We start from the raw sequence: 27,351 nt of genomic DNA on the forward strand, positions 1-27,351 counted from the left end.
TTTGCTGAAGGTGAAGCCCGGGCCACAGCCTCTATTGTCCTTTTCTGTTCAAGAGCTTATTTTCGCCCTTCACTGGAAAAAATGTTTCTCTCTTAGATGGGCTGAATGAAAGAAAACATGAAGTGTGAGAGCAGCTCGGTTTTATTGAAGGGCTACATGCCAGCGAGAGCCAATGATTCATTATTAAGAGTGTCTCAAGCAGAATTAAGCACTTGATCTTCAGCTCTTTGATGTCAGAGGAATATGAGTGTGTGGTTTCATGACTTGAACATTGCGTTACTGTAGGAACAATATGGCTGTTGCATAGATCGATGCAATATTAATCCGCTCATCATATATGACATCCTAACAATTAATTTTGCAGCTCTTTTACGCGGAACCTTTAGGCCCATGACTGTCACTGTTCCACTCTGTGTAACACTTTTTCTTCCCGAATGAGATTAGCCATGCTCAGATTGATTTTCTACAGGGTTTTTTTTTTTTCCGTGTTCTTAAACAAGGATTAATTTTTAATGTTAATTCGATTGGAGTTCATGACCTCGGCTGAGATGATAGACTTGATAAATTAGGCCTTGGAGAAAACATCGAGTTAAAAAAAAGGTGCTGCGGATTCCACATTTGCATTCCAAAAGAAAGTTTGCACCGTCCGTCCTTAACACTTAAGGCCTCGTGACGGCACTCATTAATCCTGGTGACATTTTCCCCTGATAAGACAGTACTCTGCGTCCTGCACAGGGGCCGTGGAGAAGAGCTCGAAGCACGGCGCCGAGGACAAAACCCAGAACATCATCATGGCAATGAAGGAGAGAATGAAGATCCGGGAGAAGAACCGGCCCGAGGTGTTCGAGGTCATCCAGGAGATGTTCCAGATCTCCAAGGAGGACTTCACCGCCCACCTGAAGGCAGCCAAGCAGGCGGTGCTAGAAGGCACATCGAAGTGGTCCGCCAAAATCAACATCACCGGTGCGTTTTCCATTTATTTACTTTTTCATTTCTCCATTTTCATATCTGTTACTGGGAATTACAGAATAATGCCACTTGCACTACAGTTGGTATATCTGCTTTCGGGGGGGTGCAGTAACAACAGCATCCTACTGAGGGTGAAGACTCTTGTGTCCTCTTGACATCCAGAATCACTTCCCCCACACTCAACAGCCTGCCAAAGTGCACTTTGTTCAAAGATCATTTCCCCTCTCCTCAAATATCCGGGAGGCCAAGACCATCACCTTCGCAGACAGCGTCTCTGCCAGGTGCCTCCTTCTGGCGTCTCCACGGCAACACGGTCCATGTCACACCATGATTGAATTGTGGCATCTCTCCTTCTGCCCCTCTTTTGACTTTGTGGGCCTCTGTGACTAAGACTTATTGCCAACCCTGCAAGACTGCCAGTGTGTCGATATGCAAGGGGGAGAAAAAAAACAACCCCCCCTTTGAATGTTATTGAATTTCCTATTTAAGGGAGCGTTCATTCATTATTTATGTTACTTATTCGTTGGATAGATACAGACCTTTATTGATTCTGCAGGGGTATTGTAAGTAATGGGCGAAACAGTGCTAATATTGCAATATTAGCAATGTTGAAGGGTAATCCACGCCATAGATTTTGAATGTGTCCTCCCTCAAAGAAATAGCGAAGTATTCATTAAACTATCCACATTAACCTTCAACATCTCATCGATATGTCAGATCAGTCCTACATTCCCTAGTCTTCATAAAGACAGAACTGCAGCTCTAATGCACTGTATGGCAATGCTGCCGAGTAGCTGAAACCAGCTCCTGGTGCATCCTGTCTACTGATCCCAGTCACTGACAGTGTGTAGTAACCAGTAGCAGAAGGATATATGTAGGTTGAATAATTAAACATGTCACTCATTTATATTTCATGCTTATCGTCTTTTTGCTCTCAGCGTACTGGGAAATACTACTTCCTCTGTGAGTGATGGTGCTATGGCCCTGTTCAGTGTTTCACTGACTGACCCAAATCATGTGATCACGTGCAGCATAGGACAGCATAGCAGGGGTCACGTGTTTGTGGTTTTGTCATGGTCTGTGAATGAAAACAAAATGTTGTCATTATCCGCTTACGATTTCTCTGCTCTCTGCACCTAGTCTTGTGCGCTCAGGGTTTGCAAGCCAAGGACAAAACTGGCTCGAGTGACCCCTACGTGACCGTGCAGGTGGGAAAGACGAAGCGGAGGACCAAGACCATCTTTGGGAACCTCAACCCTGTCTGGGATGAAAAATTCTTCTTGTGAGTACAGCTGTAATTGCCAGTAAAACAACACAGAGCAACTGGCCATATCGCCTCCAAGATTAGTTCGAGATAAGGCTGGGGCAGCAGTGTGTGATGCAGTGGTCGGGGGACCAAACAGAGGGAGGGACGGAGAGAACGAGGGAGCATGGGAGGACTTTAAAACAACCAGAATGAGAGGGGAGGTCTCCAGAGAGAAGGTGTGGAGAGAATAAAAGAGAGGAGAGGCCTGGCAGTGCTGAACAAGTGGGCACAGGTGAACCGACAGCCCATGGGGGAGCTGAATGATTCTCCAGATTCTGCATTTGACCAGAATGCCATAAATTTACAGTCCTGCTCTGAATGCCTAACCCAGCTAAATGATATATAAGATGCCAATTATAGCCTACCCTGCATTAGAGCATCTACCAAATGAATATTAAAACTGTGTTTTATCAGAAATCTGAATGTGTAAAATTGCAATGACACTCAATCCTGTGATATGTTTTAATAAGAAAATATAAGAAAAATGTATTAAGCTATGGTTAAAAACATGCATGTTTTTAACGTTTTTGCATAGTTGGATTGAATTTCTTTACTTTTACTCACCTGAATGTTTTGCAGCGAATTGCTGTGAATCTGTGGGAAACATCTTATTTCATTAAAGTACTTACCCTATTCCCCCTCCTCACATCCCCATAATTTTCCCAGCATGACTCAACAGCCATTTATATTTGACTCGTGATATTGTGCGACAGGAAGGGGTATGCCTCAAAAGTCTGAGACGTGGGTAATGTAGAGCCATTTGTATGCATTCTGGCTTTTCCCTCACAGCTAAAAAATTGCTGTACTTATTTTTCATGTTCTTGAAGTAAACCGCACCGCCTCTCATATCCCTGAGTCTGACTCAATCATTTAGAGGCTCAATCATTTAAATGTCACTCGAAAGCATCGTTGAGTGACTGAACATGCAGTTTCCCTCTGTTTACATTCTCATGAGGCCTCATGAGGTACACTCCTGAGGACTCACCATATATAAGGCATGTGATTCATAGCACTTCTGTGAGGCAGTGGGTGTACAGTATGGCTTTTTGAGTCATCTCAAGGATGTCAGTCATATACTATACAGTACTTTGGTATTTATAATACTAAAGAGTTTCCCCTGGATAATCCTCTCTCATTTTGTCCTCAACACTTTCCACATGATAGTAGAATAAACCCAAATATATGAATATATGTTTAAATTCATAGGCAATTATTTTTTTTAATTGTTGAAAAAAATAACATTTTTATAGATTACTTTGCTGGGCTTTTAAATCTACTGTTTTATAGTGTTATTACAGACCGTGCCTCAGCAGCTCAATAGCCTGTCAGTTTTATTTACACACTGATGAGTGCAGCTAATGGCAGATATTCCCTGGTATTGCCTTTGGGGTCTCTACACACATTTACACGCCACCATTAACATTTAGACAGAGAAGTATTTTTGTTTGTAGCTCAGTTCGGAAAAGTACACAGCACCCCCCAATCATGCTGTGTTTTCATTGGGCATGAAGATGTTCATCACTGAAAGGATGCATCTTGTTGTTTTTTTTTTCTTTCTTCCGTTCATTAAGAACTTTAGAATATACTAATGTGTTGGCAGTGCTACCAGCACTATGCTCAATATTGTGTTGGCTCCCACTGTACAAATACTCTTATCTCCTTCACTGTGAAAATCCCCTCACAAAATCCATGGCAAATGTGAGTATTCAGAGCCCCAAAGTGGATCCACCCTTGTTCCTGTTCCTTGTGTGTTCAAGGATATAATCTCTTAGAGACTCTAAAGGCAAAGTGGTACTATTCTGTGTATCGATTAGAATAAACACACAAGTAAGACCTACCAACTCAGTTTGTGGGTAGTAATCCCTGCTTTTTTCATTTGCTGTCTTCATCTTGTTAGCTTTAACTGCTTGTCCAGACCACAAAGCACTGGGCTCCAGGACCTGTCTGACTCCAGATTGGTTTCTCTTTATTCACTACTCAGTTTAGTGCTTAGATGAACCCTGATCTGGGGATGAGGGAAATGGCTTCTCTTGTACAGCTCATTAAAAACTCCCTGTTCTCTTTACAGTTGGAAGGCTGTCCTGAAGCTGTATACGGCATGATTCACAAGTCAACCTTACCAGAAATGACCCCCTTTTAATTTCTGAAGAAAGTAGTTTGCATCCGGTGACTGGAACTTAGTCTGACTGATTCTGGCTCAGGCCCCAGACAATTGAGCACATGCCAGTCTCATCTCCCCCGATCAGATATCTATTCTGAGGTCAGAGCTGGCAGAATTGGTGGCAGGCAGTCTTCAGTCTCCTACCAATAACAAGTCAAACCAGTTAAAGCCTCGGGGAGGGAAGATTCATGTAACTGTAAAAATGCAGTACTTCTGATTCCAGGCCATTCTCTCTTCTCCACCCACATCCATAGAACATGTGACACAATTAGAAAATGAAAACACTTCTGTTTAATTCTGCTGCTGACGTGCTTCAGGGCGAAGATAGCTGAGATTTCAGACACAGGCTCTGAAGATCTCCGAATTAAATTACGCCTCTTAATGAACATGACCATTTGTTTTCTTTCCTGTGAGTATTTCATGTGAGTTGAATGTGTTCCCAGAAAGCAGCACAGCAGCCTAGGGCAAGATACCCCATTTTATGAATGCCCCTGCATCTCTGTGCACGATCCACTGTGAGTGAAGACATGATACATTTGGGCTCGTTGCGCGTGGCAGCAATGCGGCACCGTGGGAGGCTGGGAGAAAGCACCCCCTCGGCATGATGGGACTTTATATTGATGGTAGCTGGAATGTACGGCCATCTGCTGCCCAGGGGACTCCATCGCAACACATTGATCATTGTTTCAGCCCAGTCGACCCCCCAACACCCCTGCTGCAAGTGTCCCCTCTGTGAGGAGGGCTAATTAAAGGCAATGCTAACACAACAGGAGATGTCCGCCCTAATGAGGGCTCTCCTGCCAACGGCTTTGTTTGCCTTCAGTTTTGCAATAGCCAGTGGGGCGAGTAAAGGAAAGCAGCATTCATTGACCAGTCCTATTTATCACATAAGATAAAAACACACACGCGTACACATTTGCAGTGCAGAGCAACAACAATAACCTTTCTCATAGTTTGATTCATCCTCGAGACCTTAATGTTCTGGTCATTATTATAAAGCGTCATATATCATAAAGTATCTGAACAGCAGCCAGAGCCTGCAGTACTGTATAAAAGCGCCACGTGCCTGGTATCGCTCTTTAATGGCAGGAGGATGTCCCCTCACAGCTATCTGCCATCACAGCACTAAGCAAACAGCGGTAATCTCAATCATAACGCAATAAAGCATCTTTAAGTGGGATTGAAATTGCAGTTCTTGCACAAGTCCTAGAGTTTTGCTAGGCTAGCTTTATCTGGCACATCATATCTAAGGAAGTACCTTAGATAATGCAGGCTGAATAATGTCTGCAATTGTCCTGTCTGACACTGCTCCGGATCCTCACCGCATGGGATTGTTGGAACTGTAGTTCAAGGTGTCATCATTATGGCAACAGTGCTGTGTTAATTAGTGTTGGCTGGTTGAGCTTTCAGGACCAAGGACAGTGAATAGCACGTACCGGTGAAGGATGCAAAGCTCTTGCTTTATGAGCTGTTCTAAGGCATGGAGTTACAAACTCCTAAGTGTATAAAATTGTCCTATCAGCTTTATTTATGGTCTTTTTTTTCTGAAGTGGAATGGTAGATTGGTTGACTATATTCTCAGCCCAAGAACTTGCAACATTGCCCGTCCCAGACTGCAGTGTGAGAGGGACAGTGGTTTAGTGATTCAGAAGGGGAGGATTTGGTGGATTCTGGACTCCTAAACAGGACTGGAGGCATAGGCCTTGCTCTGCATCATATTCTTTTCTATGTTGATAACTCATTTTAGACTATGTAGAGTGTAGCAACTGATGAACAGTGAATCCTTTTTCTCTTCTCTTATGATTTTACAAAAGCAGTGCTTGTCTGATATATGTCCTTATGGGTAGGAATCTGTGAGTAACATAAACTGGACTGGTGATGTGAAACCTCTTCTTTATCCTCTGAGATGATATATCATTGAAAATACAATTTTCATCATGGGAAGAAAATCTATTTTATCTCTCTCATTTGCCCTCTGACCTCTTGCTTTCTTCATACCCTTCCTGTGCTACAATAACAAGTGAGATCAATATTTCATTTCCAGTCTTTTCCTTTATTTTTCAGTCTGCCCGGTGGTAGCAATGGGAAAGGGTTTTAGTCTAAAAATAAGGGTTTTTTTAGTGGAAACTCTGTGAGACATTTTAATAGGAAAGGTTATTATTCTATCAACAATAGAGTGAGAAGGCAGCATTGCCTTTTAAAAGGAATGGAAAACCAGCAAGTCTCTCAGAAAGAGCAAGATGATTGTGGCCAGTTGCTTGGCGAGCAGGGATATGAGTGCAGCCAATCACCTCACAACGAGTGAGATGTGGCCAATCACCCAGCAAGGAGTGAGATGGGTGTGGCCAATCACCCAGTGAGGAGCGAAATCAGTGCAGCCAATCACCTGTCGAGGAGTGAGATAAGCGCAGCTCTGTGTTATTCCTTGTGAGAGCACTACTATAGCTTCTGCAGTAGCTTAACGCTCCAGAGAGCACTGAGGCATTCCCTCTATTCTATCTGACAGGCTCCTCCGAGTTGCACTCCTACCTCTCTGCCTGCCAGGCACCCTCCATCTGGGGGTGTGGTGCACCCTCCCCCCATTCCCCCACCCCCACCCCCACCCGCCCCAGTTTCTCAGAGCGAGGGCTCCACGCAGCTCCCGTAGGGGGCGCTGAGCAGGAACATGCAGGGTTTCCCAGCAGAGAGCCGGCGGGCCCGTCCTGATGTCAATCCCGTCTGACAGAGAGGACTGTGGGACAGTAATGACTCGCCTTCCTTGTTTTCCCAACAATATTTGTTTATTTAATTATTTAAAAAAATGAGATCACTGTGTTTAGCAGCTCTCCATAGATCAGCTTGGCCCGTGTGTTTACTCTTTACTTTTCATCACATGTTTAATCAATCCTAAATATTCTCACAGTTGGTCAGTCTCTGCTTTGTTTTTGAAGGAATGGACTTTGACTGCTGTTGCTGGCTATAAAAAGGCACATTATTAAACTTGCCAAAAATGGAAACAGATGGAGTCTCTGCTTAGTCTGTGTAATTTTCAGTATGGGACCTGGTAAATTTCTGTGGTTAAAATGCGACTGTTAAAAAACTGTCTGCCCTTAATACATAAAATTTATTCTTATTGAGAGAGAATTTAAGCATTCAGACCGATCACTGATCGCTAAGTGTGCGCTCCACATTCAGACCGTGCAGGAGACATTTAGTGTGAGGTCTGTGTAATGGATGAGATGTGGATGAGCAACGCGGGTATTGTAGCTTTTCACCGTAGCCACTTCCCAAAAAGAACATCCATCATTGGTTAATTCTTCAAAGGTCAGGTTTGACATGCGGTGCCTCTGTTAAATCAGAGTCCTCATTAGATGCATCAGTACAGCTGCAAGAGGCAAAGCCAGTGATTGACACATCCAGGCATTTCTCCCCGTAATCGCAACTCCTGAGACCGTCATTTTCCTTTCAGAGCATAGATGCAGGTAATTGAGAGGTAAAAGTGCACGCTGTTTGCTCCCAGGGGAATTATTTCCTAACTTCAGAGACACTGCGCTCAGTATCTGTTGTATATTTCAAGTACAAATTGCACGTTGTGTCACTCTGCTTCCTGCAGTTGGGGTGGTGAGTGCCCCCGTCAGCTCGGCGGACCGGAGCGTCGGCGTGTAGCCTTGAAACATTGCCACTCATGTCATGTTTCACGCCCTGCGTTTTGTGTCTTCCAGCGAGTGCCACAACGCCACGGACAGGATCAAGGTGAGGGTGTGGGACGAGGACGACGACATCAAGTCGCGGGTGAAGCAACACTTCAAGAAGGAGTCGGACGACTTCCTCGGACAGACGATCATCGAAGTCAGGACGCTCAGCGGCGAGATGGACGTGTGGTACAACCTCGGTACGTAGAGGTCTCACCGCTGTAATAACCCTTGCTCTGATGGTCTGCTAGTGAGAGCACAAGGGGCTGCACAACATGTCTGAGCATGGTGTTTTGTGCCCTTTGTGAGAACCGAGCATCAAAAGGAAAATCAACAAGGCTCAGAACAAGGCAATGTGAGTTGACATTCATACCAGCCTTTGAGGTGTTTTCAAAACGGCTACCATTTCAAGTTAAATTGATTGGAAAGAGGCAAATCTATTGCTTCCTCTTCACCCACCCTGCCCCTTCCTTCCCCCAAATATGTCCTTGGTGTTTGAATTAATGCTCATACTCCCTGCACTCTCCTCTGCGTTTTTAAATATGCATTTTTTTAAACCGTCGCCTCTGTTGGCCAGGGATGAAAATGTTTGGCGTTTTCCCTCCTCCCACTTGCATTGCTCTGATTCGTCAGCTGAAGGCTGAGTGAAGGAATGTAATGGCGAGGGTCAAAGGGCAGAGAGGGCACAATAGCGACTGAAATGAATTACTTAGTTAAAATTACATCCGTATAAAACCGTCACCGCTGCACTCTGCGCTGGGGGACCGTTTGTTATTGTGCCTCCGTTCTGGCTGCGCTGACAGCTGGACGAGACGTCCTTAGAAAAATATTGCTGAAGGCACGTTACACAGAGAATGCTTTATGCCTAACTCCAGTTCTTGACAATCAAATGAAAGCAAGACGTCGTGAAACAGCTAGACATAGCCGCAGACAATGAACAGCCCTTTTACCTAAGACATTTCTGTGCTGTGATCAAAAGAGTAACAAAATAGGGGGCAATACTCACAGCACACACAAGGGTGTGGCTATTTGTATAAGTATAGTAATTCCATTATAGAAATGTTACATGTAATATTATGATATCAGTATTGCTTGGTGTCCCCCTTGTGTCAGCCTTTTTTAAATATAATGTCACTCATGATTATAGGTCATGTATAGTCAGAGCAACATTTGGGTTTTTGCGTGCTTAATTTTTAAAAAAGTAAAGAACAGATTGCCAAAACTGTGTCAATCACAACTGTGGTTAGAAAAGTAGCATTACGCATAGGCAGGGGAAACTGAATGTGCACGCGTTTGTGTTCAATTTTTATTAAAGTGAATAAGTATATCACTCTGTGCATTGTGATATGCATATCACATCATGGAACATAGCATATCACAACCTTTGCATTGTGAAGTGATGTGTGTCACATCATGAGTAACTGTACAGTGAGGGTGGACAGCCCCAGTACTCAAGGGTCCCAGAGTATGTACAGTGGCAGTATCTCTGACCAGGGATGGTAGAGACTTCCCTGATACTCCTGCTGACACTGTGTCCCTGGGTTCTGCCCGCTCACAGAAAAGAGGACTGATAAGTCTGCAGTGTCCGGTGCCATTCGGCTGAAGATCAACGTGGAGATGAAAGGAGAAGAGAAAGCGGCTCCGCCCCACGGCCAGTACACGTGCTTACACGAGGTAACGTTTCCACCTCCCACATCACCACCCTCACACTGCATGGCTAATGGTGAGCACTTCAGTGAGGATATTTAGTACACGTGGATGGGTTTTTGTTAGCAGTGCTTACAGGACTGAATCTGTAACCAGTGCATTGCAGGGTCAAATACTGGGTGAAAACCATAAGCTCAGCTGGGCTGAATGGCCTGTTTTCATTAAACTTCTTATGTGCTCTTTAGCACTGCAGCAGTTACTTCTTCAATTCTGCAAATTGAATAACTTCAAAAATACTGAACTGCTTCAGTAAAATATCCTCTTGTGTCACTGGGTGTTACATAATATATAGTGTTATTATGTCATCATCGATTAGGGAGTTAGTAAAGTGCAACATAGATTTAGTGGAACATAAATTTGTAGTTGAAGCAAAGTACTTCTAGGTGTTTTTGCAGTGTGTAATGAAATCCTTTTGGCTTAAAGGCTGGATGTACTGACAGTTAACAGCCCACCTACTGTATCTCCCTAATCAAATACAATATATCATACAAAATTCCTCAACAATGGCCACTTCTTTCAAATGCATCAGGCTTCCAGGCTTATAAATCCACTGAGAAAGAGAAGTTTCCATTTCATTTCCTACAAAAAACGTTGGTCTCTTCACAGAACCTGTTCCATTACCTGACAGAGGTGAAGAACAGTGGGACTGTTAAGATCCCAGAGGTCAAAGGGGACGAGGCCTGGAAGGTCTACTTCGATGACGTCTCCCAGGAAATCGTTGACGAGTTTGCAATGCGGTACGGAGTGGAGTCCATCTACCAGGCGATGACGTGAGTAACAAACATCCATCACCTGCTTATTCACGATTTCCACAAGCGCCCGAAAACACTGTACAGACGTGTTAAAGATATTTAAATGCACAGGCAGGCTCATTGGCTTTGGCAGCTCAATGGAATGATGTATTTTTCTTGGAAAGCGTCCTGACCCACTCATGCTCTATTGATTACCTTAACACACATAAATAATAAGCTTCAATCCTACACACCGGTCTCCAGGCAGTTTCTACAGTACATGAGGCTAATCCTGCCTTGCTGTAAGAATGTAATGCTGCATAGACGATGAAGGCCACACGGTGCATTGTATTTTGGCCGGAGCCGAATCTGTAGGCTTGTGTTTGGAGAGAGCTGTGAGTCTGAGAGATGGAGGGGGTGTACACTCAGCAGAGATTGAGGCTGGCTTTATGGATGTAGCTTATTGTGTTTCATCAGGTATTTATGATAGGCTCAGCCCACAATGGGCTTTTACTTCAGGCCGGCCCCAACCTACGGTGACCCCAGGATCCATAAATGTATAAATCATAATATTCATATGGACGGCTTGACTTGAGCTCATCTTGTAAAGGCCTTACTGAATTTAAGGGTGTCAAGGTCTCACTCGGCTGTTTCTGTGGCCCCCACCCCACCCCTGAAGCAGAAGTGGGCTCCTTCCTCTATAGGCCTCTCAGATGGCTATATGTGTACATGCATGGTTGGGGAGGGGGTGTACACTCAGCAGAGAGTGGGGTCTGTTCAGAGTTAGGGGGAGACCATCTCCAGTGTGCATTCACTGGAGATGGCAGCCTTCGCATTGGGTATTCCATGAGAAGCGAGCAGTGAAAGAATGTTTTTCTTCTTCCTTTTTTCCGTGTTTTGTTGCTGGCGTTGTTGGCATTGCTGTTGTTGTTTGTTTCGCGGCAGTTCTGAGGGAGGAAAGGGGAGTAATTAATGAGGCCTCCCGATGCAGCTCTCCGCTGCGGCTCCTGCGGCAGGCGGAAATTGCAGTCTGTTATGAATCATACTTCTATGCGGCACGTCTCCCATCACAGCCTCTCCCCGGGGACCCCCCGCGTTAGCGGAAACGGAAGAATGAAAACCTGGCGCTAACGGTGCCTCCGCGCGCCGGCGGCGAGCCGTTTGGTGCAGGGGAGGCGTTAACAGCAGCACACCTTTAGGAATGTCTGCGCTTGTGATGCGCCGCGCTCCCTCCGACAGACTGTGACAACAAGCCTGAAAGATCCTCACAGCGGCAGACAGAGTCAGGGAAAACCTGCGCTCAGCACTCGCATTATGAAAAGATCACCTCACTCCAAAATCAGATTTTTTTCACCTCAGAATTGGTGCTGCATCTGACTGTTGCGTGTTTCCCTTAAAGGTCTCCTCTGTTTTCTGTCTGGCTCCAGGCAAGAGGCTGATGGCTCTGTCCCTCCAAGACAAGTACGATTTTGGAAGACATTCAGTCTGCCAAGACATTCTGTCCTTAGTTTCAAAAAAGAAATTCTCGCAAACATTGCACTTTTCAATGCATGCACATCATTGTAAGTCCGGTGTTTATTGAAATAAACCTCAGATATTGTGTCAAAATTGCAAAAATGCTGTGCTCAACAAAATGTGTTAATAAAGACCAGTCTCTAAAGGGATTGAACCACTCCCTAAATGAGTCCATAAGGAAATCTAAATATCAAAACTTCATCAAAATGTTTAAGATACACTTTTATGTGTCTCTGGGCAGTTTTAAAACACAATTTGCCAGAAAGTCCCAGGAACCCATCAGAATATCTTAGACACTAAATGCAAAGTGCTAGTTTTAATGAAACACAGAAATGATAACTTAACAGTATACTTGTAATAATTTGGCTCAACAGGAATATGATATTTTTCATGATTTTTGACTGCAGTTTTTTCAAGATAATAATTCATTGAAGAGGCATAATATTGGCATAAATGTTGTACTAAAGAAATATAGAAATATAGCTAAAAAATTCGCACTCCAAGTCAATCTGTCATTTTCACCACTGGGATGACCTACTTACTGTTGTGAGGACCTATTGGTGATTGATTAGTCCAGATACTTTACTTTGGTCCAGAATTCAGGGACTGCCTTTACTAGCTAAATGTGACCCCAGGGGAACTGTGCATGCGTGCCTATGTGTGCGCGCTATGCATTTGTGTGTGTGTGTGTGTGTGTGTGTGTGTGTGTGTGTGTGTGTGTGTTTTGGATTCTGATGAGATCCATGAACCTTGCTTTCATGTATTTCAGGGAAGATAATGTATTTTAGTTCACTGTCTGTTTTCTTTTCATAATTATAGTGTATGTTTGTGTCTCTAGAATGTAGTAGAAACCAGTAGTTATCTTAATAATCACCTTTTTATGTGTTTGACACACAATAGTCGTGAGAAAACAGCCCTATTCCTGAACGGAATAGGTTTCTAGAGGTAACCCTAAAGTGAAGAACAAATTAACAAGCTCAACCAACTTTTCCATGAAATAAAATATATTTTTATTGAATCACATATTAAATAATACTTAAAGTCTACACCAAGCTGTGAGTGAGGGAGAGAGTGAGAGAGAGAGAGAGGGAGAGAGAATGAAAGTGTTTCAATTATTGACCAAGTTTGATTTATACAAGGAGCTTGTGACACAATTTAGTGGAGCTTGAAAAGAGGATTTAAAGTGCCAAGCCATTGGTTGCAGAGAGATGTGCTGTAACCAGGCAACAGAGAAGCCAACAATGTGGAACAGATGTCATTTATTCTGACTTGCCTGGAGGAGTGTTCCTTCCTGGGAGAAGCCATTGGATAACTTCATTCTGTGCTCAGGGAAGACCACTAAATTGTACAGCATCATTTAACACAATGGGAAAGCGCAGTCCTTCCTCCCCGGGAGTTCTTCGGTAGGTCACGCTGTAAGGAATCGGGTTCCTCTGCTGCCGGCCACAAGCAACACCTCAGTGTCCCATTCTTCCTTTCCGTTGATCTGTTGAAAGCTGAGCCTTATTGGTCAGGCAGCTAGATGGTCAGGATGAATGTGATAATATGAAATTTATGAGCATCAGGAATACCTTGAAATGTGTGGTTCATTGCTCATCTATATGTTTTGTGTATTAGAATGTGTTCACCACTAGTCAGCTTTTACACTGGTTGCGTGCTCATTCATTAATTAGGTGACAATGAGAGGAATGTTCCCTACCTGAAAGGCATTGAAAATTGAGCAAATGTGCATATTGTGGCTGTCTCTCACTGGGCAGCCTGCTAACAGTATTGCAAGTGATTGCTTTTAAACAAGAGGTTCTGCCAGAGGTCATCACATTACAAATGCATGTCTTTTTTTTCCAAGCTTGGCACCCACATATTGTTTGGCACAAATGAAAGTTGTAAATGGGTGGGCAAAAAGAGACTCATTGTGCAGGGTGGAAGTGAGCATCGACATGAGTGGTGTGTATCTGTGCTCTGGAGCAGCGTGTATAAATCAGCTCCTACAGCTCCCCTCCTTTATAGCTGAAAATGAGCTCTCTCACTCGCAGTCCAAACCGCCTATTAATTATACCCGGCTTCAGCCGAGGCCCGGGATAATTAGTGCAACTGCGGATTAGGACCCGGGAAAGAGACCTCAGGCGGGTCTCATTTCCTGGGTCACGTCGTGCGTCACTGCCTGGGAGGGCACGCGCTGCCCCGGGCCCACCCGCTGAGCACCAGCCATTTCCGACCCCCATCCTCGCCCGTGGAGACAGAGGCTAACACCCGGTCACTCCCACGCTGCCGACCCCCTGTCTTCAACAAGTTGCCACAGTGCATTTACACCTTCAGTTGTAACCTCCATCAACTGGATGTGGTTGTTCCTACATACCCTGGAAACGGGCAGTCATACGCGATAAGGGGGTCGATTAGCCATGCCTGCAATCAGAATAATATAGATTATTATTGTTGTTGCTGCTGCTGCTGTTTTTGTTACTGCAATCATATGCTTTTAATGACCAACATCATTCATGCCCAAATCAAACATATAATTTCCTTTCAAGCTCAAAGGTGCCGGCCAAATGCTTTACAATTACAGCTTGCTATCGCACGCGCTGTAATTTTCCTTAAAAGCCCTGCGGGGTCAATGCTAATTTTACTGACCTGCTGTGTTGGTAGACTGAGCTGCCTCGGCTTCCACTCTCTGTCTGTGGAGTGCTTTCTCTTTCATTGCCTAATGAGTCCTACCTGACTGGAATGAGTGCTAGATTGTCATAGCTTCCTCTGGCCAGGGGGGGTGATAATACCTATCTATCTACTGCAGCACTGTGTTATCAAACGGGGTGCTGCATACCTCGGTCAAGTGATGGTCAAGAGCAAAAGCTGAATTGAGCTGACACATTACATATTGCATTACTATATATCTTTTTATTGTTTTCACACACATATTCCTACTTCATTCTATTTATTTATGGAGGCTATTTATACATTAAGGCTTTTATTCTTGTCAGACCCCACTTTATGAACATAGGAGACACTAGGAAATGGTTCCGTTACAAAGCAGAGAAAGTCATTCCAGTTGCTGGTGTTTTGATTTATTGTGCTGTTATTTTGTTATTGTTATGGGTCGTTCATGTCGATTTTCTCTCTCTTGCAGCCATTTCTCCTGTCTGTCATCAAAGTACATGTGCCCTGGTGTGCCGGCAGTCATGAGCAACCTGCTGGCCAACATCAACGCCTACTTCGCCCACACCACCACAGCCACCACCAACATCTCTGCCTCCGACCGCTTCGCCGCCTCCAACTTCGGAGTGAGTTCGGAGTCAGCCACCCCCTTTATCTTTACTTTATATTAATGCGCTCTGATATTCTGCCGGAGATGTATTCCCGTAATACGGTCTCCTCTTTTCTCTGCAGAGGGAAAAATTTGTCAAACTGTTGGATCAGCTGCACAACTCCTTGAGGATTGATCTGTCCAAATACCGGGTGCGTATGTGCGAAAGTTTGTTTCATTTCATTTCCTATTAAGCAATTTATTGTACTTATTAAACAACTTCGATTAGCTAATAAATCTTACAGTGTGTTTGTTTCTCTATTTGCCATATCCAGCAGGGTACTTTAAAAGTGCTATGCAGCAAGAATAAATAGTGATTGAATGGACATTATAATGTAAATCGCTTGTAAACAAAACAAGCAGGATATATCCTATTAGTGCGCAAAGCCGAGAGGTTTTATTCCTTAATTCCCCATTCTTTTAAATTCTGCACATAATTTGGTGGCTAACACTGAAAGAGGTTTACATCACTTATAGACTACCGCACATCTGAGACCGCTCAGCTTGAATATGTAGTAGCAGCTGGTCTATAGCAGGTTGATGTAATATATATATATACATATATATATACATATATATATATATATATATATATATATATATATATATATATATATATATATAAATTATAAATAATCTTGTTTTGTGTGGTACAAAAGGCATCTCACATAAAATGGCCATTTCTTCCCTCAATACATTTTAAAGCAACAAGGGCACACCGTCAAGCTGATCTGCAAGCATTCCCCCTCTACATGGGCAGGCCCACTAACACCCTGCCTTAATGCAGACACCAGTTATTTTATTTTCAGACAAAAATTGATCTTGGGCTTACACGAATCTTATAGCATTGACATGTTTGCCAAGAGCAGTCAGCGAATATCATACTCCTATCTTATTTCACAGCCTCTCAGCTTTCTCCCCACACGGGGAAAGTCCCGTCGGACAGCATTACCATTCAAATTGGTGGAGGCTCACAGAACAGCAGTATGGATTTCTTCATAATGCAAAATCTGAGCCAAACCGAGTTTGGTTTTCTCAAAAGCAGAGAAGCACATTCAGCAGAAAAGGTCGGAGGCCCCTGCCACTGTGCATTTCACAGCGCTGGTATTTCCGGCTCGTGTTCAACTCCTTTTGAGGTGACTTGAGTCTCACAGTGACATCTTGCCAGTGCGGATGTGTTCTCTTTGTCCTGCCCCATTTCCAGTGAAATTTTTATCACTTTTCTGTCGCCGTTCAGACTCACCTTAACTCAGCCTAAACAGGATTGAGAAAAGGATGAAAAATGTTCGGACGGAACATCTTTTCAGACATAATAGTCGCCGGAGGCCTTCCAAAGGTTTGGGTACAAGCGCTTATGTGACTTTTCTCTTTATAAACAAAACAGAATTTGCCAGCAGAATGGCAAAATGCATTTCTTCACAGTGATATTTGTGCCCTTAGATAATTTGTGGGCAGGTATACACTTTTTTTTTCTTTAGCCTTCTCAAGAACTCTGTGGTTTAAAAACTGACCTAAAAAGACAGCAGATCACAGTCCCATCACTGAGAAACCACTCCAGAAGTCTTCCGGTTCTTTTCTTGTTCACAGCTTAGTGAAAACAGAAAATTGCTCTGGGGTTGCGGGAAATTTCTTGAGCACTTTGGAATTGTTGAGGGTTTGCTTTGTCCTTACATAACTTACCCGCTACACAACCCGCTGACATTTTTGAAGTAGAGCACACAAAAACATTGCTAACAGCACAACAAAACCACTTCAACCACGAACACGCAAGCACCAGATTTCCCCCCACTCAGAACACTGTTTTGGAAGGAATGCCTTATGCAAAAAAGCATACAGTGTTCTAATCTGGAGTAGTGTTTGAAACATCAGAGGAAATCAAAGCAATTACAGGCTTGGGAACATGTATATATATATACTGTATATATACATGTCTTCTCTTATACTGTGCTACTGATGGGTAAATGGTTTAGAAGTGCAGTAGTACACTTACATTGCAGTGAATTTGTCTGCAGTGTAGTGCTAAGACATAGTGTAATGTTAAATATAGTGTTACTAAACTCTTTCAATTATTTGCTTTGATGTTGTGGATTAATTGAGTAATCTGGACCAGCTGCTTAAGGAGTTCTAAATCAGTTTCCAGATCTTAAAATGAGCACGGTACTAGACATCTATTGCACCACATGCAATAATGCCAAGCATATAAACCTCACTGATCACCCTACAGCATGACCTCAGTCAACAGCATTCCTGAACAGGTCTCCAATGATTGCCTTCCCAGCTTGATTGGCAGACTTTTGCTTGGAGATGGTCAATGTTTGTCCGTAACTTCACCTTAAAAATGAGTTCACTTCCTACTGTTTTCAATAAAAACACCTCTTTCATTCTTTTTAGTACTTGCTAACCTCAGGGAACTATGTGAAGAAAAAAACGCTAAACACTTGCAATGAACTGCGAGTAAAAGCCAAGGTTGTTGATCGAGGTGCTTGTGTACACCATGTATCTTTTTAAATGGTGTAACTAAGGTGTTTCTACTCGGTGCTTAGGGAATTGCTAATACTGTAAATGTGTTTCTGGCCAGCACAAAGCTGTGGTCAAGGCTGCATTTTAGTGGTTCACAGAGGTGTGTGATAGAGGGAGAGAGTAAGAGGAGGAGGTGATGGTGGGTGTGGGGGGGGGGGGGAGTGAGAGTGAGGAGGAAAGAAGGTAAAAAGCAGAGAACTGAGGCCTCTCTCCCTCTCTCTGTTTACCAGGATAATTTCCCTGCCAGCAACCCAGAGAGGCTCCAGGACCTGAAATCCACCGTGGACCTGCTGACCAGTATCACCTTCTTCAGAATGAAGGTAGGGAGGCGCTTATCTTTGCTGTCAGCTCCCACTGCACCCCCCGTGCATTCGTTTTCCCGATAACACGTTTAATTGGTTATTCCCCCTGGTCCCCAATTCAATGCATTCATCCTGTCTCATCCTTGATTGACATAAATAATTTCCTTTGCCTTTTCCCCACTGAATTTGACAGCAGTTGCGCACAGCAGAGAAAGGCAAGCAGGCAATTCTTTCTAAACGAGCACCTATTCTTACCACTCTTATTTATATTCACATACTCGTTCATTGACGTTGTATCATTTCACTATTCTTCAATTATTCAACCTCATGTAATGTGGATCTCATGCAGAGAGGTTTGTGTTTTGCAGGGAAAACAATAGCTACATACAACTTACGAGTTAATTAAAACTATGTGATTGAAACAGAGGGTCATGAAAATGGGAAAGGTTGTATGTGCCTTCTTATTTGTGGAGTCAGTAACCTTGGCAATTATTTCTGTGTATGGTTGAGCCCTTCATGCTTTGAGCCCTGTCAGTGTAACAGCCTATGGTATGTGTGTGAAATGCCCTTTATCAATTGTAGCGTTCTATGGCTTTCAGGGTTGCACAAACAGTTACAGGCTGTGCTGAGGGATCATTATTACTTCCAGTTCATTACAACCTGAGAGTCATCTGTTGTTCTTTGGGCACATGCTCTAACGTATGGTGAGGCCTTTTATTTCCAAGAAAGGCTAGTAATGAAGGTCCTTCATGTTCAATACCTGGTATAAAAATTGATTGAATTTTTAGCGTGCCATTAAACTTCCATCTCCATGAATTTAAGCAGCATACTGTACAGAAGGTAGGACCGAGGCACATAAATCATAATACTTTGTGAAAATTATATCAATTTCATTTCATTGTTCTGATTTGAAGAAAATTATGCGTCTTGTTGTACGCTCATTTGATGGCCTGAAGTGTTTTGTGTCCTAAATGTCAAGCATTAAGTGAAATTAGACCGTAGGGTATAAAGCCAAAGTGTACTGCAGTGTGCTGGGGTTCTGCCTGAAGCTGTCATATGTGCAATTCCTGCTCTTAAAAGACATACAGAATTCCCAGCATCCCCAGTTCTTATGCTGTCCCCTTTCCACTCACAGAGGCGTAGTATTTATAGCAGCAATCCTCGCTATGTAGAAACAGATTTGCACTCTAATGTGGCAGTTCCATTTACTGGACCAGAACGGCAAGGCATGGCAAAATGTCACACAGAGCTTCGCTGCGCGGCAGAGAATTCACAGCTTTCCACTGTCATTTACACATGCGACACCCCCTGTCACACACACACACACACTCTCTCACACACACACACTGGTGGGGTGTGCTCATATCAGGCGAGAGAGCAATACCTTGTACTTACTGCCAGTGTAAGTGTCACTGAGGTGTTTTTGGTGATTTGTTTTCAGTTGAGTATGCATCAGGGCTTCAGCTGTGAAACAGATGTCTTCAACTGTCAGTGATTTTTCCTTGCCTGAAAGTGGAGGTTGCTGTAGTGGTATGACGGTGGCTTTGTTACAAAGGTGTAATGATACATGTTGCTTTGCTGATGTAATGTATCACTACATACCACCAGTACTCCTACTACGGCACCTCTACCTCCTCCTCCATTACAACCACCACCACCACTGCTACTAGTCAGATTAGTACCGTTAGTACTGTAGTAGTATTAGCATCATGAGTATTAGTATTACTAATAATTATATAATTGGATTTTTTCATTTAGCTGATAGCCTTACTCTGGGAGACTGGTTAAATCACAGACATTTTATGATGATTAGTCCCTGCATTCCTTCCTTCCTCTGTCCAGGAAGTTCCAGTTAATAAGAGGAGTTTTTTGTGGTAATGTCTGCATTCCCATCCTAGTTATGGATGTTCTCTTTTAGCCCACGCCCTTTAAAGAACTTTCACAATGGCCAGCGAATCAGAACACCTTCAGCTTCAACAATGGCAGGGACCGAATTTTGCACAAAATGGGCATTGAACCAGCTATCAGCTCAATGCATGGAAAATCAGTGGTAAAGAGGCGTGATGGTGTCTTGGTTTTTCAGGTGCAGGAGCTTCAGAGTCCACCCAGAGCCAGCATGGTGGTGAAGGACTGCGTACGAGCCTGCCTGGACTCCACCTACAAGTACATTTTTGACAACTGCCACGAACTCTACAACCAGCTTCTCGATCAGGTTAGAGAATGACCTCAGTGAAGTGAGACCAACAAATGGGGGTGTTCTTTAGTCATTCTGTATTCTACTGTTCTACTGTTTTCTACTGTTTTAAATCACCTCTTCATCTGTTATGCCACAGAGCGGGAGTAAGGCAAGTAAGGCTCAATTAAAAATGAGGTTCTTAAAAAACAGACATGAACAAATAAGAATACAGTAAATACAGTACTTTATGCCTCTACTGTACAGTGCATTTTCTGCAGTGCTGAATCCTATGCTGTTGACACTGCTGCAGAAATCAAACTTCACACATGATGTGCTTCTGATTTAATTACCGAGCAGCTTCCACACCACACTGTTCAGCTGCAAGGACATGTGCACCCAGGCGTGTCTTTTGTGCTTAATTTTGCCGGTAGCATGTGAAATTTTGTGGCTTCATCTCGCAAAATGGAAGTGAATTAAAAGAAGCGCACAACTGCACACGCTCACTGGGTCACAGATTCGTGCGTTGCTCTACCTACTCTGTCTAACCTTTAGCATGGCATTTGCTTTATCCTAACACTTCTCCCAGCATAAAATTACTGAAAACCTACTGCTCCCCTTCAGGAAGAAGGATCTGTAAATGTAAGTGGTTAATGACATTTTCATAGCTGGCTACAGTGCTACCAGAGCAATGTTGCCCGCCTCATAATTAAAATATTTCACATTTTAGTGAACGAGGGGAGAGTTAATTAAGCAGCTTTGTGCATCGCTTACAATCAATGGACTTTTGAAAGGAGTTAGGCATCAAAATTTCAAAGGCTAGCTTAATGGACAGAATAAATCACAGTCGCAGTAGGTGTCATGTAAACTGAAATGAGATTTGAATTTTCAAAATGCCTTGCAGAGGATTCCGCACCAACTTCCCGTTCGGAATGTGCCTCAGGTTCTTGTTCTGAGAATATTTTGCATGATAAAATGTGAGGATGCCTGGAAAGGATTGAGAAAAATCCGAATCAGCACCCAGCGGTGGGGGATTACAGTCCCACTGCAATGAGGTGTATTCACTGTTGTGGAACAATTGCATTGTTGCTCTTAAAATAGTGCATCTTTAAATTCTACATTCAAACAAGTGTGTTACAGTTCCTAACATTGCTGAGATGCTTCAAAATATTATCAAAAGGCCACAGACTCCATAAACAACATGATAGTCAGCTCCAAACTGTTTTCTGTCCACCTTATATTAGTGGTCATTACCAGAAATGGCCTTATTTAAATGAAATTACATTCCAATGGCTGTTTCTGAGGACATGGAGCAGGCTGCATTAGCATTTTAGCTTTTTTCCACTGGAGAGGTGGAACCAGGCTAGCATAAGCTGGCTGACCTAGCACAGCACGATTGTTTTTCCATTGCATGACCAACAGCCACAGCTGTGGCGTATGGCATCACACTGAATACTGCTATCTATCTTGGATGAAACGTTCTTAACAACATTTGCCTCAAGGATATCCAAGGAGACATTGTTGTCAGTATTTTTCACAGCATGAATTCTGAGCATACATTTGCACAATTAAAAGTGTTGCACAGTGCACTGTAGTAGTGCCCTGTCTGGCGATTGAACCAACCACGTTCAGTTGTGAGCTACGTTGCCTCGAAGAAAAAGCGGACTTTGCAGACAGAAGTTGAGACTTGAGTTGTGATAAGATTCTGCGTTTATGATGCCAATGTCAGTAAAAACCAACTAGCCAGTCAGAAGCCAGAGATTCTGAGTTGAGTATGAATCAGGGCTTCAGTGCTGTGAAACAGGTGTAATCATCTGTCATGTTCATATCCGCAGTCAGAAGTGTTATCCACTGTGCCACTGCTCCATGCTTTTCTGTTTATACTTTGAGATCCTTAACTGTTTCAACTGATACGAATAAATACAGAAATAAATACATTATTTACTGGCCGCAGGCAGCCTGTATAGGGAAATCATTTGCCCTCAGTCTTAACTGGACCATACAGCCTCTGTCTGTATGATTACGTTTTTCCCTCTACAGGCCTCCTAACCAATATAAAGCACATAGCGGTATATATAGCAGTGGCATTATTAGAATTCTGTCCATGCAGTGGAAATGCTAGAGTGGATTGCTGGACATTCACAGTGGGTGATGAAATTCCTACTGCCACACACATTTGAATCCTCACAGCAATAGTGGAGCTCCACTCCGGAGATGGAAAGAGTATTATCCTCTGCCTTAAAGAGCAGCCTCTCCTCCTCCAGGCAATGGATATGTGTTAGGGGTATACAATATTGATGAGAATATGTCCAAAAGTACCACAAATTATTAGTTGATTTTGTATGTATGTATGTATGTATATACGCGTACACTTAATTTTGTTTTCTGTGCTTTATTGGGCCTGTACTCACGCATAAGTATTTCTGTTTGGCGTTAATTAGAGCACTTTATCCATTGGCAGTTCAATGGTGTCAGATGTATGAGGTTAAATTTGCAACATAGCAGGCACATGTTTACATACAATCCCGATCCTTGTTACATGCCACTTGTGAGGAATTCTATCTTCACTGATGAAATGGAATTTTAGCATCTGTAAAAGAAGTATGTTACGGTACGTGAATAGGCTTTTATTAAACAACTACAGTGTATGAGATGCTGTACATCTGTACAAAATAATGCACATCCTGAGGGGCTGATCATGCTGTGGATCCAGGATTCCCACAACAAATATGGAACCCTGGTGGAGATAATGGCTGCCTGTGTAATAATAGGCTGTAATTAATTTAAAAGTTGAATAATAGTCATTTCTTAACTTTATTTGCTCAAACAGCCAGAGCGGTCATTGACAATTACCCCACCAGAGAGATAGATGCCGCTGCTAATTACGTCCATGTCCAAAGCCAATTGAAAAATAGCAATCTGGTTAATCAACAGTCCGACAGCTGTCGAAAAAAAGAGGAGGCGGCATAGCTGAGGGTGCCATTAAGTGTCCTGAGAGTGTAACCTATTCTCTGATTGTTTTAAAAGAGACATTGTTCACAATCTGCTAATATTCCACGTAAAAAAGCACACTGTTATATCCAACCGATGCAATTTTCATGCCACTGTCAGAATGAGAGAAGAAAAATGCCCTGGTACGTCCTTAGAGAAATAGCCTGGATACATTATTATTGTTCCAATACAGTGGAGCAATGCCTTGGTGCGGAAGCCTTTGGATAAGAGGAATGGCTTGCCTCGCATATAAGGTTATTTCTCTCTGTGCTTTGTTCTTTGCATTTAAAATAATAATAAAAATTGTTAGCAGTAAATCCAGAGTCTGTCAGGGAGGGTGCACAAACAGGCTCGAATGAGAAGCTGAAGCCTCTTGGAGAAAGGAAGATTTTAAAGGGACTGGATAAGCATTTTTTTCTAAAAGGGGGTGCTGCTCTCTGCTCAAATCTCGGTCCTGCTCCCATTCTGCTGAGTGTATCAGCTGTGAAGGCATGAACATTGCCCTGGGCTCCTGGGATCACATGGGAAATTCTCCGGCAGCCAGATAAAAAGGAACGTTCCGCTGAGTTGGCATCGCTACCCGTGGTAGGGCAGACATCAAATGGAAACCTACATTATCCGAGGAGAAAATAAATAATCTGCATGGATGTGTTTCACGCTCTAGTGGGGAGGTAGCTGTCAAAAACTGTTCTTAGGAATTTAGGTGTTTCAGTCCAAACCCGATCAATCAATCAATAAATACATCAATAAATTAATCAATCAGCTTTTCTTTGCTATCCATTCCCAGAGGGAATGAAAAAAACTAGAAAAATTGACTTTTTCAAATTCAGATGACTGCCATAAATACTAATGGGTTTTAAGCAAATTTTTGGCACTTTAATGTTTGTAATAAGTGAATTTTGAATATGCGCCACAGACGCTAGATAGACTGTTGCTGTAAACATGCTGTAGATATTCTGAATACTGTGTGAACGAATCTTTTGGGGAAAGTGAAGGTGCTTGAATCTGTGTCTATTCTTCTGTGTGCGTGTGTGAATGTGTGCCTGCTTTGAATGTGTGGTCCCGTCTTTCCAGCTTTCCAGAAAGCATATGCACTGCAATCCCATGGGCTTCAGTCAGGACAGGACAGCAGAAAAAACATCATGCCCACTGCCTGCTGGGTACTAATGCATGTTCCATGCAGATATTTCCTATATTACAGTGTCAAAGAAAAAGAATGGGATTCTGGTAAACAGACATCAGTGATTAACATCCTACCATATGGTGCTCGCAGTTTAGGTTTCTCATGGCTGACAGTACAATATAGCCAAAGGCTTGGGTTTTTATGGCCATAGGTTTCTCACAGAGGGTTGGTGCATCCCAGCACTCCATAATTACTCTGTCAGAGGACGGCGCTGTAAATGCTGTGAGGCACAATCCCTCAGCCAGACAGCAGAATTAAAGTCAGCTCTCATCGTTTCGGTACTGCACTCCTCTGAATGTCTTTAAGACTCACTGCTAATATATTTGGGGTTCTTTTAAATTGTTTCTAAAATGTTAAGAATCATGACTTGCTTTGATATGTTGATATGATGTTCAAGTAGTGTTATAATTTGCAGCCATAGAGTTGCCATTTTTTAAGGTACTGCCAAGCTGGTGTCACGCTATTGACATGTGTTGGGAATAGCCATTCACACAGGGAAGTGGAAGGTTACCACCTCGAGGCATGAACTGACTCAGTTCGCATATGAGGTGACTAGGCACTAAATTCCTCCTCAAAATTAGTTGACCATGACAACACAGACTAGAACATTACCATTTCAGTTATTTGAATTATGGTGTGCTTGAAATGAAAATGACAATGAGGACTCACAATAGAGTAACAACTCTCTGGCGCTGCCTATCTTAATGTCGAGTGATACATGCATCATGAGAGTGAATATCCTGCTAGGAGCTGCAATTTTCATAGTTTATGATGACAGGTAGGACACTACCTTTGATTAGTGATGCGTTCTCCTTTTCTGTCTTGTTAGTAGTTGTTTTTCCACATTGCCAATGAAGGACTACAGCTAGGGCATAGAAACACTAAAGGAATGGCTTTGTACAGCCCCCATTTAATGTAGTCATAATAGTTGTCAACATTATAGTGAATAAAATGTTCACTTGTGTCTTGTATGTGCCCTGACCTGCTATGTTTTTTGATTACCTTCAGTTAGCAACAGAGAACATGATGAAGATATATATAAATAATAAACTGGTGGGCAGTATACTGTGCTGCGGTGGGTGAGTGTTGTAACTAGTTGAACTGTAATATTTTCATTGTAACAGGAGCTCATTACAATGCTGTGGCTGATATTCCGAAGTTTCACTCCTCCGAATCACAGCAGTCTTGTAATTTTATGTTTCAAGTTTATGACAGCTTTTAAATCATCTGTCTAAATGAAAAAGTGTTGCGGACTGCAGTCAGCAGCATGTTTATGTAACAGGCTTTGTTTACCTGAATCTGGCAACCCTCCTACATAGCTAAGGCGTAGACTCTTGCTGTGTATAAAACAGAGCTGAGTTTGAAGCGTATTCCATATTCCAGAGTAAAATTACTAATGCACACATATTTTGCACAAAACATATTCTCTAAAATGTGGTAATTGTTCGGTCACAGTCCAGAGGTCTTTCAAGCAAGTAAGTCTTCCAGCCGATAACACGTATCTTACTTCTTGACTGGTCAAGATGATGTTGCCACTTATGCAGTAAAACAATCCTCAGCTCAAATATTATTTGTAAACTGGTATTCAAAGTAGTTTGGAACAAAAAAAAAATTATGCGAGGGCAGAAAGTTTAAAATGTGATCTGTCAGAAGCAACAGCCATCACTAGCTTTCCTAAATGCCATTTACAGGAAACTAGAGAAAGATATTACAGTCCATGTGCAGCAGCCTAACTTTACAGATGTATTCAGAAGTCAGCAATGCTGTTGAACCAGTGCTATTGCTCTGTGTATTATTCTGTTTCTCTGTCTGTACCCTGGTAGACCAGGCAAGGCACTTTTAGATTCAGTTCGTTTTTTAATTCTTTTAAATTTTTTAATCATTTGATTCTCTATTTTCACTGCAGTTAGAACTTATGAATAGTTGGTCTTGCTGATCAGCCTTTATGTAGAAGAATTTTGTTTAATCTACTTCATAATGATTATTTCAACCTTTCAGTTTCTATAAAGCTTCCCTGTCATGATTTCCCTCATTAAATCTTTGCAGGAGGGAGGAGTTAAACATGTTGGCACTGCGGTGGCTCACTGTGTTAGCCAATACTGCGGTAGTGAACAACATCTTTAAAAACACCTGGATTTCCATCAGTTTAATATGTGGTGGCCCCAATAAGGAGGAAACATGGAGGGCCAGTCCAAGCTCTGAAAACAGAGCACTCCTAATGTTGCAAAATGCAAAAACCTTCAGTGCCCTTCAGCAAACTCGGGAGCCAATTTGCATAGTGGCACCACCCCCTGCGGTGACATTTGTTTCATTATTTATACCTCCAATTAAGCAGACCTCTGCAGTGTCCCCCTTTCCTCAGTGGAGTGTCAGCTCTTTGACAGCCAGCACCCCAAACAGGCTGTTTGCTGCAGGTGTTGTCATTGCTGGGGTTTGGTCCACGCCGCATATAGGCGTCTGTTCGGGGAAGAGTCTGGTGGGACGCCGCGGGGCCCTGCTGCAGACAACGCCTAGGGCTGCGTGTAAAGAGAGAGGATGACCTCAGCTCTGTCTTCCTCAGGAGGCAGATGATGAAGTCAGCAGACATGCAGCAGACCCTCACACAGAGGTGACGGGGTTTGCCAACTGTCCACAGCCCCTCAAGTGAAGGGGAGCAAACTTCACCATTTTCCCTCTGTCCCACCTTTTTCTTTAATCGGATTGGTTGTTTGCCACATTTATCTATTTAAGGGTGCATTCATCTTTCATCTTTAAGGGTGACCCAAGCCTGTCTTTGGGGTTTCTCCACAGAGATAGATGTCCTCCAAGAAAGAGACAGAAGGTT

General features: G+C 43.0%; 1 protein-coding gene across 1 annotated transcript in view; it reads left to right on the forward strand.

Moving 5' to 3' along the window:
* The window catches only part of LOC118787851 (protein unc-13 homolog C-like), a 109,572-nt gene that overhangs the window by 29,008 nt on the left and 53,213 nt on the right, over positions 1 to 27,351 (forward strand). Inside the window, exons 9-17 of the mRNA XM_036543573.1 lie at positions 736 to 963; positions 2,110 to 2,251; positions 8,138 to 8,307; positions 9,666 to 9,781; positions 10,421 to 10,584; positions 15,182 to 15,335; positions 15,442 to 15,510; positions 18,109 to 18,198; positions 20,264 to 20,392. Of these exons, the coding sequence (XP_036399466.1) occupies positions 736 to 963; positions 2,110 to 2,251; positions 8,138 to 8,307; positions 9,666 to 9,781; positions 10,421 to 10,584; positions 15,182 to 15,335; positions 15,442 to 15,510; positions 18,109 to 18,198; positions 20,264 to 20,392 (1,262 nt within the window). The remainder of the gene's footprint in view (positions 1 to 735; positions 964 to 2,109; positions 2,252 to 8,137; positions 8,308 to 9,665; positions 9,782 to 10,420; positions 10,585 to 15,181; positions 15,336 to 15,441; positions 15,511 to 18,108; positions 18,199 to 20,263; positions 20,393 to 27,351) is intronic.

Source organism: Megalops cyprinoides, chromosome 13 (assembly GCF_013368585.1).
Source record: "Megalops cyprinoides isolate fMegCyp1 chromosome 13, fMegCyp1.pri, whole genome shotgun sequence".
Taxonomy (NCBI): Eukaryota; Metazoa; Chordata; class Actinopteri; order Elopiformes; family Megalopidae; genus Megalops; species Megalops cyprinoides.